The 15858-nt window shown below is 34.9% G+C and overlaps 3 protein-coding genes across 3 annotated transcripts; 1 reads left to right on the top strand and 2 right to left on the bottom strand.

Annotated features, from left to right (window-relative positions):
* Nucleotides 1-392: 392 nt before the first annotated feature.
* Nucleotides 393-3139, bottom strand: EAE97_011239 (uncharacterized protein). The gene is made up of 5 exons (XM_038881754.1): nucleotides 2981-3139; nucleotides 2583-2668; nucleotides 1897-2433; nucleotides 1315-1848; nucleotides 393-1260 (listed from the first exon to the last, which is right to left on the bottom strand). The coding sequence occupies exons 3-5, from the start codon at nucleotides 2385-2387 to the stop codon at nucleotides 636-638; spliced, it is 1650 nt and encodes a 549-aa protein (XP_038727332.1). The 5' UTR covers nucleotides 2388-2433; nucleotides 2583-2668; nucleotides 2981-3139; the 3' UTR covers nucleotides 393-635.
* A 784-nt stretch (nucleotides 3140-3923) lies between these two features.
* Nucleotides 3924-6977, bottom strand: EAE97_011240 (uncharacterized protein). Its single transcript, XM_038881755.1, has 4 exons — nucleotides 6538-6977; nucleotides 6214-6351; nucleotides 4613-6162; nucleotides 3924-4554 (listed from the first exon to the last, which is right to left on the bottom strand). Exons 1-4 carry the CDS (start codon nucleotides 6560-6562, stop codon nucleotides 4351-4353), a joined length of 1917 nt encoding a protein of 638 aa, XP_038727333.1. The 5' UTR covers nucleotides 6563-6977; the 3' UTR covers nucleotides 3924-4350.
* Nucleotides 6978-8121: 1144 nt separating this feature from the next.
* On the top strand, nucleotides 8122-10650 carry EAE97_011241 (uncharacterized protein). The gene is made up of 2 exons (XM_038881756.1): nucleotides 8122-8382; nucleotides 8460-10650. Exons 1-2 carry the CDS (start codon nucleotides 8290-8292, stop codon nucleotides 9915-9917), a joined length of 1551 nt encoding a protein of 516 aa, XP_038727334.1. The 5' UTR covers nucleotides 8122-8289; the 3' UTR covers nucleotides 9918-10650.
* Nucleotides 10651-15858: the final 5208 nt, after the last annotated feature.

The raw sequence follows: 15858 nt of genomic DNA on the forward strand, positions 1-15858 counted from the left end.
TCAATCAATCAATCAACTTATTCCTCCCTCCTTCCTATTCGCCCTATAACTATGACTGTAACTATCACAAAAAAACAAATTCTCTCCAGTCAATCAATCAATCAATCAAATCAGATCGCGTCGAATGTATATCATTCATTAAGAATTTTCTCACAATGACAATTGCGACGATCAGAACTGAACACTTTGCATCATCAAATAGTTAAGCTTGTCAATTAATCCGCATCCTCCATTACCTATTAGGCATGGGTTGTCATGCAGGAGGTGAAATAAACTTTACGCTAGCGGCCGCTGTCATCCTTGAGATTCCACCTACATTTTTCCAAGATGGGATGAGAAGGACATTCAATAATTCATTAATTCATGACTAAAGTCACCGGGAAACTTAATCCTTCAAAAATGATTTGATATTCATATTCATTCATATTCATTCATTTCATAACCGTATCATATCTTTAACTAATCAACCATCATTCATTCATTCAAATATCCAGTTGCAAATTCATCTCCTCATCCTATTTTTTATTTCCCCCAATTTACTATATCGAGAAAATCCTTTCCCTTTCCGTCCTTATTTCACCATTACCACATGCTGGTTATCCCATTGTATAATCCCAATCACTTCCAGTTCTCATTTAGATGTTGGCCTTCTTCTTGAAAGCAGCAATCAATCCTCCAGTACTGCTATCATGCTCTCCAACATTACCACTAACATCTAACTCGGCTTGAATCTTCTTAGCCAAGCTCTTACCCAACTCAACACCCCATTGATCGAAACTGTTGATGTTCCAGACAGCTCCCTCAGTGAAGGTGAGATGTTCGTAGTAAACAATCAAGGCACCAAGAGTACCTGGGGTAATCTTCTGGGCGAGGATTGATGTGGTTGGTCTGTTACCCAAGAATGTCTTGTGCTTGTATAATTCAGCTGGGGTGTTCTCAGCCTTGAGTTCATCTTCTCCTTTTCCAATCATGAGAGCTTCAGCTTGAGCGAAGAAGTTTGATGCCAACATCTTTTGGTGCTTGTTGTTATCGATTGGGTTGTGCGATTCAGCGGCCATGATGAAATCGGTTGGAATCAACTTAGTACCTTGGTGTACAAGTTGGAAGAAAGAGTGTTGAGCATTGGTAGCTGGTTCACCGAAAAGGATTGGACCAGTTGTGTACTTGACAATCTTTCCATCACGAGAGACAGCCTTACCGTTAGATTCCATAGAAAGTTGTTGAAGGTAAGCTGGGAATCTGTGGAGGTATTGATCGAAACTGTTTGTTTTGATTAGCCATATGCAAGAGGAGCTTAGATAGATACAAACTTACGGAGAAACCAAATGAGTTTGAGCACCAAAGAAATCAGAATACCAAACACTCAAAAGACCAGCAATAACTGGAATGTTCTCCTCGAGTGGAGTGTTCTTGAAGTGCATATCCATAGCATGTGCTCCAGATAACAACTCATGGAAATTCTTGAATCCAATGTGAATAGCAACACTCAAACCAATTGCACTCCAAACACTGTATCTGCCTCCAACCCAACTTTCGAAACCAAACATGTTCTTAGCATCAATACCAAACTTGGTAACTTCGGCTTCGTTGGTAGAGAGAGCAACAAAGTGTTTAGCGATATCACCCTTTCCATCGGTCTTCTTCAAGAACCACTCCTTTGCGGAGTTGGCATTGGTAACAGTCTCTGCAGTGGTGAAGGTCTTGGAAGCAACCAAGAAAAGAGTGGTTTCTGGATCAGAATCTCTCAATGCCTCAGCCATGTGTGTACCATCAATGTTAGAAACAAAGTGAAGGGTTTGTTCTCTAGCACCGTAGTACTTGAGAGCTTCAGTAACCATAACTGGACCACTAAAATCGGATTAGCTATGATCACTCTTGGTATGCCTCCCAACTTACAGATCAGAGCCACCAATACCAATGTTGATAATGGTAGTCAAAGGCTTTCCAGTGTAACCCTTCCACTCTCCACTTCTAATTTGTTCCGAGAATTCCTCCATGTGCTTCAACTCCTTGTTAACACCTGGCATAACATCCTTTCCATCCACGTTGATTGGATCACTGGTGACATTTCTCAATGCAACATGAAGAACAGCACGATCTTCAGTGAAGTTGATCTTCTCACCCGCAAACATCTCATCGCGCAACTTCTCCAATCCGGCTTCTTTTGCAACGGCCACCAATGCCTTGATTGTATCTTCATTGATCAAATTCTTGGAGAAATCAAAGAGAATCTCCGAGTTGTCGGCAGTGTTCTTGAAGGTTTTGGAAAATTTCTCGAATCGTTGAGGGTCCTTTTGGAATTCTTCCTTGAGGATAATGTTGCGGCCAACGCTGTCATGGTGAGATTGGAGAGCACTCCATGCTTTGAGTTCGGTTGCTTGAGGCATGTTGTAGAGTTTTATTGGTGTTGTTGATTATAAGGTTTAGGGGGAACTATGGGGAATAAAGTTAGAATGAAGGTCAGGATATTAGGTGATGATGAATGATGAATGATGGGTATTTGACAATCTCCAGAAAGCTCCTATAGATATATAACTCGAAATGACATGTTCAACAGCAAGAGAGAAAAGAGAAACGCATACCTTTATATTCCCTCTTTAGCAATAAATTCTCCGAAAAGACAAGAGAGGTATTCCTAGTTTTTCCGAAAGGTCTGCAAATAGAATGGCTGTGATGTTCTTGTCAGTTGAGAGCTTATTAAGATCGTGTGTATAAACAAGAAGAACTGGAGATGGAGATGGAGAATTATGTGTTTAATTTAGAGTAGGAGTAGACGGAAGGAATAATATCAACGGAAAGCCCCTCTCTCTGTCTCTCTTTCGACTCTGGAAACTTCGGTCGGTCGAATGTTGTGTAGGTGGGTGGGGTGGGGTTAAAGCAGTGCAGTGACACCATTCAATCATTCATCCAGGTTGAATGAATGAATGCTTGGGAGATTGAGAGATTAAGAGAGGGAGAGAGATAGAGAGAGACAACATACCTTTCTTTACTTGATAGATTCACTGTATACAGATATCAGATATGTGTATGTTTGTATGTTCGTATATATGTTTGTATGCAAGTAAGTATGTAGATATGAGATACAAAAAAAAGAGGGAAAAAAGGAGGGGTTTATTCAAGCTCTTTCTACCAGTCACCAGTCCAGGTCCAGTCAATACCTAGTAGATACTCGGAACAACAACAAGCAAGCAACCACAAATGAAATGAAAATCCAATGGGCCTCGGTATTATGACGTCCATACCAATCCACCCATAATCATTCAACCCAACCCAACCCAACCACTCGATTACGAACGACCTATCGTATAGTCAAGCCGAGATACTCACGCTAATGGTGGGATAAATAAGAAGGGAGAATTAGATGCAGCTGAGTGAGAGACCTGAGTACATTTTTATTGGTTTATTGATCTGTTCATATGTATTTATGTATACTCTCTCCCTCAATCTTCTCAGATACCTAGGTAGGTAATCATCTAACTTTCACAATCAATATACTCACTCGTATACAGATAGATAGTAAAGGTAGATTCAAAATCAAATCAGATAGCTACAGCTACAGCTACAGCTACAGCTACTTACCCCATCCCCTCTCTCTCTCCTCCTTCCTCCCTCCTCTCCTTCCTTCCTTCCTCCCTCCTCTCCCCTCCTCTCCTCTCTCTCGGTGAATCCCAAAAAAGCATAAAACTCAAACTCAAAAAAAAATAAACCTTGAAAGCCCATCGGATCGGAACAAACAACAAACAGCTAGCATAAGCGACCGACTCCTCCCCTGTCCTATGCTCCATAACCACGATATGATTATCCTCGAGTCAGATACCTCATTGATCTTGTTATTACTGACCGACCTCTACATAGATACATATCGTAGAAGAATTCACAAAAGCACATCACACTATCACACTATCACACTATCACATCCCAATGAGTTGACGAAAAAACAAATACTTCGATTTTACAATTTGAAAGAAGTTCGAAACCCCTCGCTTCATTCCTTCTTTTCTATCAAACCCACACACCCACTTGTCCATAACAAAGTTCTTTCGTAACGCCTCTACTCTACTCCGCTCTACTCTCAGGTGATTCCCCAAAATTAATTTCAGTGCCGAAGAAGAATACAAAAACAACGAATATCCATTTTGATATAACTTCTCATCTCATCTCATCTCATCTCATCTTATCTGATAATATTCTTAGAATTTGTTCGTGAAGAAGAGAAACCACTCCAACCCTCAATCTGTATGCGAATTGCTATCTGGAGAGAAAAGACGCCTGAGCAAAGTTGAAGTCATATCATCATACCACTGGTCATTTCCAGAATTCCAGTTCCCTTGTTCCCCGACTTTCATCCATCTATCTATCCTGTACACTTCCTACAAAACTTGGATCTTTGATACTTCCGCCTCCATCTCCCAATCCTGCAACCGGTCTGTTGTAAGACCATCCAGTAAATTGTTCTTGCATGGTTGATGATAACTGTCCGCCTTCTACCAATGAATCAGCTGGTGCTTGGGAGGTAAACTCCACATCAAAGTTGGTGGTATCAAGAGCATCCGTCTGTATTTGATTAGTATATTGCATGCCAACATTGGAAAAAACAAAATGAAATACATACCACGTTAGGTTTGAATGTAGGCTCATACTTTCTTTGAAGTAACTTTCGCCAATCAATACTGTGAAAGAAAGGATGGGCCTTAATTTCTGATGCACCATTTGCACCCAATCTTAGATCTGGTTTTCTGTTGAGAAGCTTCTGCAAAAGATCCTTAGCAGCAGGTGGAACAATTTCAGGACCAGGGAAGTTCAATGGATCGCTCAGAATCTTGCGGTACATCTCATTGGTATTCTCATCATAGAAAGGAGGTAAACCAGTCAACATCTCATAGAGCAAGACACCAAGGGTCCACCAATCAACCGTCTTAGTGTAACCTTGTCCCATCAACAGTTCTGGTGCCAGGTATTCGGGAGTTCCACAGAAGGTATTGGTGCGATCCTCATCCTTCATGTCAAGTTTGCACAAGCCAAAATCACAAAGTGCAATGTGACCCGAGTAATCCAAAAGAATGTTTTCTGGTTTCAAGTCACGATAAATGACGTTGAAACCATGTAAACATTCTAAAGCGCAAAGTAGTTCGGCTGTATAAAATCTTGAACGATTGATGTCGAAGCGAGATTCCTTTTGAAGATGATGGAAAAGTTCGCCACCGTTGACAAACGCCAAGACGAAATATAACTTTTCGGGTGATTGGAAAGTAAACTTGAGAGGAACGATGAATGGATTGTTGATTTGAGAAAGGACCGATCTTTCTGCCAACGTGTGTGCGACTTCTGATCGTGAAATAATATGAGCTTTTCGAATGGTCTTGAGGGCGTAAATTCGTTGGGTATCTTTTTTCTTGACTTGCATGACCTTTCCAAAACTTCCTTTTCCAACCACTTTCAATAGGTCGAAATCTTCAATCTTCAAGGCTCTTGTTCTATTCTCAACATATTCGACTCCAATGCGAATCTTTCCAGTACCATATTGAACGTCTAACCATTCCGGTCCACTCTGTCCCAATGTGCTCTCTCTTCTTTGGAATTCTGCAGCGGCCTTTTCCTTGTCTTTCTTTCCCAACTTAGGGTCTTCGACGTACTTGTGCTTTTCTTCGAATCGAGGGTTGATGCGCGTAACACCAAGGAAAATATCTTGACTTCGACCAGATCCCGGAGGCGCATTTGGGTTTCGAAGATATAAATGAACTGCTAATTCGGTAACTCTTGAAACATCAAACTTATATTGAGTATTGTCTCCAGCCCACAGGGGGTTTTCAGGGGATCCTGCAACTGAATTGACAAAAACTTGCATCTTATCGAAATCTAATAAGGCATATGGAAGGTATTTTGAGGAAATACGTCCATGGTTAGTAGGCACCTGAATTCCACCTCCAGATGTTTGTGGCCTCATATTCGAATAAGATCCAGAGACTTGGTTTGAAGCCCCGGAACGTACTGAACCTGCAACCCCAAAGCCATTTCCCGCAGATAATGAATTTTGTGTGTGATTGCTGAAGACTTGTTTATATTGATCTGGTAGAGAGAATCCACTTCCTTCGTGAAGGGTAACGATGAGAATACCCGGTCGAGGAGCGGATTGTGGTTGAGAGGCTATGGCTTCGGAAGCAGCTTTCACGGTCAGTATACTTTTCGTGGGCCAAATTAAAAATGTGCGCATACCTATTCCATTATCGTTGATGGATGGTGCCGGACTTGGTGTGCCAGATTTCTCATCTTTGGATGATTCCCTCAGAGTTTGTGAAGATGGGGTTCGAGAGAAGGTAGACGTTAGGGGACCAAGATGCGTCTCTTTGAGCTCTAAAAATGGATAGAGATAATTAGTGACAAGTCCATTTCATATGCTCGCTTTAGACGATTTAAAGCTCAATAGCCTTCTCCGAAGTGACGTTGCGTTGGTAGCCAACAATAAGATTTAGCTAAAGGAGGTAGATCTGAGTGGTTTCAAGATTGAAGTGTAATGAATTGTAATTGAATTTAACTCACTCTTGGTGATATTCCAAGACGACATCTTGGGGATGGGGAACAAAATTGTATCGGTAGGAGAGGGGGTCGTAGGAAGAAGGATAAGTTGTAGGATTCTAGGTAATGAGATTGTAATTGATGTTGTATGTTGAGAGATGGTAGATGGTAGGTGGTAGGTGGTAGGTGGTGGTAAATGGTAATGAATGAGGAGTAAAGTAGATATCGGGATTTCTTCGAGGGATTGACAGTAAAGTGTTCGTTCAGTGCGTTGCGGTCAGGATTTAGCTTCAAACAAGTGCTCACAGGCGATTGCCCCGCCAAAATAGATTGATTGTTAAGGCGAAGACTCGTGATTAATCGATACAATTAGATGTACCGAAGTGATAATGAAGGAAGTGAGTGAGGAAGTGAGTGAGTAATAAGTGAGTGATATTGATATTGATATTGATATTGATATTGATGTTGATGTTGATGTTGAACGAGTGAACCTTTATAAATCTAGTCGTGGTGGTGTATCAAGTGTAGAATGAGAGGTTAAATGAATTGCCCGTCTCGATATCAATCAATATGGGAGAATAAAGTAATAGGATTGTTCGTAATCCTTCTTCTACCTCTCTCTTGTTTTTCTTTTGATGTTTTTATGTTTCACTACTCTTCACGATGAGAGGTTCTAAAGATGTAAAAATAACATACATGTCTCTCAGACTCTCTCTCAATGTTTGACTAGGGAGGGCAGCGTTTGTAAGGGGGCGATATTCAATGTAACATGGCTACTCTCTACTAGGGGATGTCTTCGAGGGGGCTTAGAATCACGATAAAATGAGTGAGTGAGTGGCTTATTAGTAGCAAGTACCAGCCAGTATGGAGTAGACATATATGAAACTTTTATTTGCCTTTTAGATTTGATTCTGGTAGTATGAATCATCATCTACCTAGGTAAGGACTTCGAACATAGGGCTATTCAAAAATGTCTCTCCTCGAATTTCGTGCTCAATGATCGATGAATGGATGAATTGATAACCATCTCCTCAGTCACGTGCAAGTGCCCTCTATCTACTATCATTTCTCAGGTTCTCAGGTTCTCAGGTTCTCAGGTTCTCAGGTTCTCTGCAACAGCAACGTGGGCGGGGCGGCCATTTACCTAAACTCCGAGAATTCTTGATAACAAGCTCCGATAAGGACGGCCGTTTGATGGGCTAAGTTTCAAGTACATACTGCGTGTATACTTATACATCACAAGTTCGTACACGAAAATATTAACAATTGATACGGTAGAAATATTGCATTGAAACTCAATTATTATCGTATATTGAGCACAGAAATCTTCGCATCCTTCTCATACCTAGAGCAGATAACAAAAATAAAATCAACCTCAACATACACAAGAGGGGGGGATGCTCGATGATCTTCAAGATACTGAAGTGCCTCGGGCTCCAGCTAGCATAACAAAATGTTCAGCCTCACTTATTAATGTGGCTGGTGCCTCTCATCTGGGTTAGGCTATCACTGATCCTCGACCGCAGCCTTGTCGAGCCACATCTGTAATGTACCCACTCTTGGAACCTCATCGCATTGATCGAACTACTGTTCACAAAGACATCAACACCGTAACAACTTTAATACTTCTTATTAATTTGAGGAATAATTCCATCAAAGAGATAATTACACTCATTCAATCACAATACTATTTAATCCAAAAACAAGTCTCAATCCTGTCATCTCTATTTGTTGGTCAATCGTGGCGCAAAGTAAATATTCACAACCACCTTGACAATGGGCATCATTCGCAAGAAGACGGCAATGAGAGGGGGTGAAGGCGGTGTTAAGTATGTCTGTGATATGTGTTCAGCAGATGTCACGAATACCGTATGTACTTTTCGATCAACATCCGATCTGTCCACCCGCGTAATTGTCCTAATAGCTAACTCTCTCCCCAATCATAGGTCCGAATTCGATGCGCCCACTCTGCTTGCAATGAATACGACCTATGTGTACAATGTTTTTCTGACGGCAAATCCTCCTCACAGCATCAACCTGCTACCCACCCATTTAGGGTTATTGAACAAAACTCCGTGCCAATTTACGAACCAGATTGGGGGGCAGATGAAGAACTACTATTATTGGAAGGATGTGAGATATATGGCTTGGGTTCTTGGGCAGATATCGCAGATCATATCGGAGGGTTCCGAACTAAAGAAGAGGTTCGAGATCATTACAAGAAGGTTTACTTGGATAGTCCAAAATTTCCATTACCAAAACGAGCTAGTCCACATGATACAGAGTTGATGGACGCGTTGCCTCGAGACGAATTCCAAGCTCGAAAGAAAGCGCGAATAGAGAAAAGAAAAGAGGCAGCTAAAAATCAACCTCCACCACAACCGAAGAAGAAGCCCACGGCTAGTGTTCCATCATGTCACGACATTCAAGGTTACATGCCTGGTCGTCTGGAGTTCGAGACCGAATATGCAAATGAAGCAGAAGAAGCTGTTCAATTAATGTCATTTGAACCTGGTGATGGAGTTAATCCTACTACTGGAAAGGTGGAGCCGGAATTCGAGCTCAAAATGACAGTGATGAACATATACAATCAGCGATTAACCCAACGAGCCGATCGTAAAAAGGTCATATTTGAACATAACCTTCTGGAATATCGCAAAGCAGTTGCTCTTGATAAAAAGCGCACAAAGGAAGAAAGGGATCTTCTTACTCGTACAAAACCTTTCGCAAGAATGATGAATCATGATGATTATGAAGAATTCTCAAAAGGTCTCATTGATGAATTAAACCTACGGCAAGCAGTTTCTCAATTGCAAGAGTGGAGACAAATGAGGATTGGAGACCTCAAGAGCGGGGAGAAATACGAACAGGATAAGCAGCAGAGATTGCATAAGGCACAACCTATGGGTAGTATGGATCGTGAACGATACGCCGCAAACTCAAAGAACAAACCTCCTCCTGTCGTTGAAACTCCAAGTGGTGCAGCTGCATTGGTTGCTCCTGAATTACCGGATTCTATCCTTAAGTCGGAGCCAAACGATGACAAGGAAAACTTGGTGAATGGTAATGGTTCTCTCACAAATGGGATTAAGCAACAATCCCCTATTATCAAACGTGAACCAATACAAGTCCAACCTCTTTCAACAATTACACCATTACCTCTCAACCCATCATCTACTCCTGATTACCATCTTTTAACACCCGGGGAAATTGATCTTTGTGAAAAGACTCGATTGAATCCAAAACCATATTTGGTTATCAAAGAAGCGATTCTGAAAGAGGCAGTAAAGGGAGATGGAAAGTTGAAGAGAAAAATGGTCAAGGAGATTGCGAGAGTGGAAGGAGCAAAGGGTGGGAAGATTTTTGATTTCTTCTTGCATGTTGGTTGGGTTGGGAAAGCGTAGGGAATTTTGCCAATTTTCATTGCATGATGAAGGAGTTAGTACGGCCATTAAGAATAGTCTATTGGAGGTTGGATGGGAAAGAGAGAGAACTTTCATGAATGGTATTAGGATGGGAATGGGCAAGTGTCTTTCAGCGTTGGTTGAGGGGCTGATTTCAAAAGAGCTTTCTTACTATTCTTCCTCACAATCGGGTAGGTGTTTGGGAGTATACGGAAACATCTTTTGAGGAAAGGCATCGGCTTTTGCAAAGATCACATTTCATGATGCATAGCTAGGTTTTGATTGGTGTTTCAAGGAAATGAATTTCATGATACGGAGCGATTGGATTGGATTGGATTGGAGTTTTGCTTGTGGTCTAGGTAATCGATATAGATCGAAATGTTACGAGAGAGGATGAGGATGGGGATACTTAATAATCAGGATACGCGTGATTGTCCCTGGCGTCATGATATTCTGAGCAGGATGTATTCGTCAGCGCTGGCTTTTGGGTTTCCTATACTAGACAGCGGGTTTATAAGAGAGATGGCGATGCTGTAATATAGAAGCGAGGAGGTGGAGATGAGGGTTGGGTTGGTATGCGATTGGATGGCTGTAGATATACCTTTAGCGTTGCATAGAATATATTTTCTTTGCTATGAGATGAGATTAGAGGAGATTAGTAGAGGAGATAGTTGGTGTGATGGGGATGTATGGGCATGTGATGTTGGCGTTGACTAATGGTGATAGAATGGAGTCTGTAGTTGGGGTAATTTGATTGATATACATATACTATGCTTGTAATGTGTTGTGATCCATGTATGTGTAGATTCATGTGTGTGTATATATGTGTATGTGTATATATGTGTGTGTGTAGCTACAAGGTAGGTGATTTATGAGATTTATGAGATTTATGGAGATTTATGAGATTTATTGAGGTGTGGTTGGTTTTTATATTTGTGTAGGGAGGAGTGAGGAGTAAGTAGTGAAGAGTGAGGAGTGAGAAGTGAGGTTGTAGTAAGGGTATTTGTGTTTATGTATCTAGATCTAGATCTGTGTAAGTACTTAGGTGTATGAGATTAGATATATATGTGGTTATGCATGTATGCATAGTGCGATTGGATAGATTAATGTATGTGGTTAGGTAATATGAATACGTATGTGTGTATAGATAGATATATATGTATGTATGTGTATAGGTGTATATGTCTTATTTAGATCTTTAGATATTTACATATATAGATATCGATTTATGTATACAATTGTTGATTCTGGTTTTTATTGGTTGTTGATGGGATGGAATTGGATTTTGGTGTGGTGTGAGTGATGGGAGTGATGTGAGTGGTGGATTATGGTTTGTGATAGGATGTAATAGCTTGGTATGACATGACGTAATGTGATATGGCATAACATAATATAGTACATGAGTAGTAAGCGTGAGTGAGTGTGAGTGTAAATGTGTATTGAAGTTATATTAAAATTTTAGAGGGAAAAGGAAAGAACGGGGAGAAAAAGGAAGGTTAAGCGGTAGGAACAGGGACAGAGACAGGGACAGGAAGGGGGAGATAGAAAGGAATAGAAAGCGAAAAGGAAACGAAAAGAAATAGGAAGAGGAAGAGGAAAGGCGATGGAAGAGATGAGAGGGGATGAGAGGGATGAGAGGGGATGAGAGGGATGAAAGGGGATGAGGCGGGATGAGAATACTAGTATATGGATTTAGATAAATAGTACCTGTGATTCAGATTGTGGGGGAGGAAGCGGAGGGGACGGGAGGAAAGAGGAGGAAAGAGGAGGAAATGAAGTCCAGTATACTGAATAAAGAGAACGGAGTACAGGTAAATTGAGTAAGGAAAAGTAAAGCCAGGCAAGGAAAAATATACTTACCTACCTATATAAATGAGGTGAGGATTTTTGATGTGTATGTGTATGGATCTATCTAGGTAGGTATATGAGACAACGACTCAACTTCCTAGTATCTAAAACTGAAATATTAATTAAGATTTGGATTAATACTAAGTTTAAGAATATTATAAGATTAATATTTGTAATATCAAAATCTATAATATATATTTCAGATTTTATATATTTCATACTTTATATTTCGAATACTTCCCATTCTATAAACTACACATATACAAGAGTTGAGGCCCCGACTTATCGCACACTACTCATTTTTCAATCTAATTCTTTAAAATTTAATAATAAATCAATTATATAATATAATCTTATAAAACTTAAGTATTATATTAATAAACAATGATTAATCCTTATATTTTAACTATATCTATAATCTTATAAATCAATCTCTCTATATATAATCTAAAATTTAAGAAATTTATTTTATTCTAAAGAGCTTACAATTTATATTTTAATTCCTTTATAAAAGTAAATATAAATGATAGTTTTTTTAATTCTTTTTTTATTTATTATTATATTTTCTTAATTGGATTAAGATTTAAAAAAAGAATAATTAATTAAAGTCTTATATATTATATTTCTAATCAAGTTTTATAAATATACCCGAAATATATCTTAGAATTATTCTCTATAAATATATATTGAGATTTTAGTTTATTAAATAATAGGAATATAATAAATTTAAAAACTTATTATAACGTGGTTTATCATCGAGTGAGCTACCTTTCCCTCAATTCACATTTTCAAATCTACATTATTCAACAATTATTAAATCAATTAATTGAAATTATTAAAATTCTAATAATCTAGGATTTATTATATTATTTTGATAAATTCTTATATTATATTCAGTCTTTCTATACTTATTATAATATTAATTAAAAGATACTTTCTTATTAGAACTTCTTTCTTTTTAATATTTATTATATTAAATCTAAATATTAATCTTTTGTTGAAATAATATATAAAAAATCTTTTATTTAATAAATATTCCTTTTTGATATAATTAAATTTTTTTTGTATAACGTGATTTATCATCGAGTGGATCATATCATTGAGTGGACCATCATTTTTACATACAAAATTCGTTTATATGTAATCATGCACTTTCTTTATTTATTAATATAATTTTTTAAAAATTAAAACTATAAAATTTAATTATATAAATATTATAAAAATCTCATCATTTATTAGAAATTCGAATTAATATAAGAATTATTATTAGGAATATTTTTTTGTAATAAAAATCATAACAATTTTCACTTTTTTTAATATAAAATGAAAATATTTATATACAAACTAGATTTTTAGAAAACTAATCTTTTATTATTATTTAATCTCTTTTTCTTTTTCCAAAATAATGATTAGTTATTAAAATACGAATATTCAAAAAGCCTTAATTTTGATGTATTTTGAAGTGGCCCACTCGATGATATGGTCCACTCGATGATAAATCACGTTATCGATATTTATTTAATATTTTATTTGCTATTTGAAATATATAAATCTCTGTATTTAAAAGTATATTTTTATAAACTAATCTTTTTATATCTTTAACTAAAACTAATATAATCTCAAATATAAATATAGGGGAGTTTAATTGATAATAAATATTTGAAATTTAATTAATATTAATAAAAAAAGCTTCAATTGGATTATAAGAGATTTGAGAGATTTATTGAGTTATTTTAAATTAAAGAGAGGGGAATAGGTGTATAATTTGAATATCTACATTATCAAAATATATAGTTTCAAATTAATAGAATTAATAATCTATTTTTTGAATGAAATTCTGATTTTATATGTTTAAAAAATTAATTGATTTTGTATATATAGTGTGAAAAGCTATTAAAGAATTTAATTTTTGAAATATAATTAAATATATCTTAATAAATTTATTATTTGTTATTATATAAATGTTTTAATTATAAAATAATTTATATTAAAGAATTACATTACATCATTTGAATTATAGTAATTAAAATTAAGTTATATAATATTATTCTTTTGTAATATATTTGAAAAAAACTCTTGCTTTATAGTTTTCTATTATTTTAATAATTAAATTCAATATCTATCTTTCTGTAATTTTAAATCTATTTTATTATTTATTTATTTATTAAATATAGATTTAATAATCTAATCTATAGGAAAATCGATTTTGATATATTAATTAGAAAATAAATCTATTCTTAAATTATTAGAAGAGGATATAATTTTATTCTTTTATTATTATATAATTATTATAATCTATTCTCTATTATCTAATTATATTGTTTTGTTTTTATTATTTTATTTAATATTAATTACAATTATTCCAGAGTATATTATACTTATTATAAAACTTATTTCATTAAAATTATAGAAATCACTATTCAAAATATTATATTTTACTTATATATTCATAATTAATTAAAACCATTTTTTAATAAACTTAGAATTTTTGTAAAAAGCTTTTAAAAACTATAAATATAATTAAAATATATTTTTAATTTGATTCAATATTTTATAAATTAATATATTTAGAGTTTTCTAATATATTTTGTATTCTTTGATTTAAAAATATAATTTACTATATCTTTTATATTTTTTAATTTAAATAAAAAACCTTTTGAATTTATATTAAAAATATATGAAATAATTATTTTCTTTTTTAATTCTATAATATTATAATGATTTATCTAAGTTTTTGTATAAGATAATAAATTATTTATTCTATATTGAAAAATTATATAAGGAATATTATAGAATTTAGAAACTTTTTGAATATTTAGTTTTTTATTTTTATAAATAGTTTTAATAATAAGAAAGATTTAGGCTTTTTGATTAATTGATTTTATAATAATTGATTAATAAATCGCATATAGAAATTGAAGATGTGAATTGAGGGAAAAGTGGCTCACTCAATGATATAGCCCACTCGATGATAAACCACATTATATATATTTTAGAAATAATATTTCTATGATTCTTAAATCTTTTCAAAAAGATTAATAGAGATTTATAGTTTTAGTTTAATTATATTCTATATCATTATTAATATTCTTTCTAATTAACTAGATTATTTAATATAATTAGTATATCTCTTTTTATTAATTCGCCTAATAATCTATCCTATTCATTTTTCCTAATTCGGAAATGCTTTTATTTGATTATATAATTAGTTTCTAATCTCCTCCTTTTGATTTAATAGCAATATATTACTAGTTTCTATTTGTAATATCTATATACAAATCTAATCTCTTTTTTATTTATATTCTTGAAATAAAGAACTTAGAATATGCTATATACTTTCTATATTTATATCAATATAATTCTTTCAAATTGTATATATTGAAGTCTTAATATCAGTACATTTTTATTTATTCAAAAGTTATTTTCCTTCCACTTTAATCTTTAGTAATCGCTTTTGTAATTCAATAAATCTCTTTAATGATTATTATAAACTTTTAATAAATCTTTCCTTTCCGAGTTTTTTTAATTGAATTGGATTTAAATATACTTTTTGCAATGGATTAAATATATTCAAATTTGAAATAATTTATTCTTAGGATTTTCTATCAATTCTAATTTAAATGATTTTAAAGCATTAAAGAATATATTATTTTTAATAAAATTTATAATTATATTTAATATTTATTTTGAATTTGAATCAAAAATAATGAATTTTAGAATATTGACTAGATTTTTAAAATAAGATATAAAAAATTAGATAGCTACTCTAATCTCGCTTAAATGTGCGATAAGTCGGGGTCTCAACTCTTATATATATACATAGCCAATTCAATCTCATTACTCAATAAATTAACTAACTAATCTATATTTCTCAAGAGGTCTATTAATACTATATGAGTATACGATTCATACTATTTAGAAAGAAAAGTTAGTAATGAGATTCGATGGAGAATTATAGAGATTATACGTTTCTTATTTTGTATTTTGTACTTTATATTTTGTGTTTCATATTTTATATTAGATGATAAGCAAGAAATAAGGAATGATGAATAATGAGGTTATTCATCTAAATATCTTGGTATCTAAGTATCTA

The sequence above is a fragment of the Botrytis byssoidea genome, assembly GCF_014898295.1.
Source record: "Botrytis byssoidea strain MUCL 94 chromosome Unknown BBYS_035, whole genome shotgun sequence".
Lineage (NCBI taxonomy): Eukaryota > Fungi > Ascomycota > Leotiomycetes > Helotiales > Sclerotiniaceae > Botrytis > Botrytis byssoidea.

Excerpts from the sequence above, each read along its gene's own strand:
- EAE97_011239 (XM_038881754.1), bottom strand. The coding sequence starts at position 2,387 with ATGCCTCAAGCAACCGAACTCAAAGCATGGAGTGCTCTCCAATCTCAC. Across the intron at positions 1,849-1,896 it reads GGTATTGGTGGCTCTGATCT|TGGTCCAGTTATGGTTACTG; the intron begins GTAAGTTGGGAG and ends ATCCGATTTTAG. Across the intron at positions 1,261-1,314 it reads CAAACTCATTTGGTTTCTCC|TTTCGATCAATACCTCCACA; the intron begins GTAAGTTTGTAT and ends CAAAACAAACAG.
- EAE97_011240 (XM_038881755.1), bottom strand. The coding sequence starts at position 6,562 with ATGTCGTCTTGGAATATCACCAAGA. Across the intron at positions 6,163-6,213 it reads CATCAACGATAATGGAATAG|CTGCTTCCGAAGCCATAGCC; the intron begins GTATGCGCACAT and ends TGACCGTGAAAG. Across the intron at positions 4,555-4,612 it reads CTACATTCAAACCTAACGTG|ACGGATGCTCTTGATACCAC; the intron begins GTATGTATTTCA and ends AATCAAATACAG.
- EAE97_011241 (XM_038881756.1), top strand. The coding sequence starts at position 8,290 with ATGGGCATCATTCGCAAGAAGACGGCAATGAGAGGGGGTGAAGGCGGT. Across the intron at positions 8,383-8,459 it reads CAGCAGATGTCACGAATACC|GTCCGAATTCGATGCGCCCA; the intron begins GTATGTACTTTT and ends CCCCAATCATAG.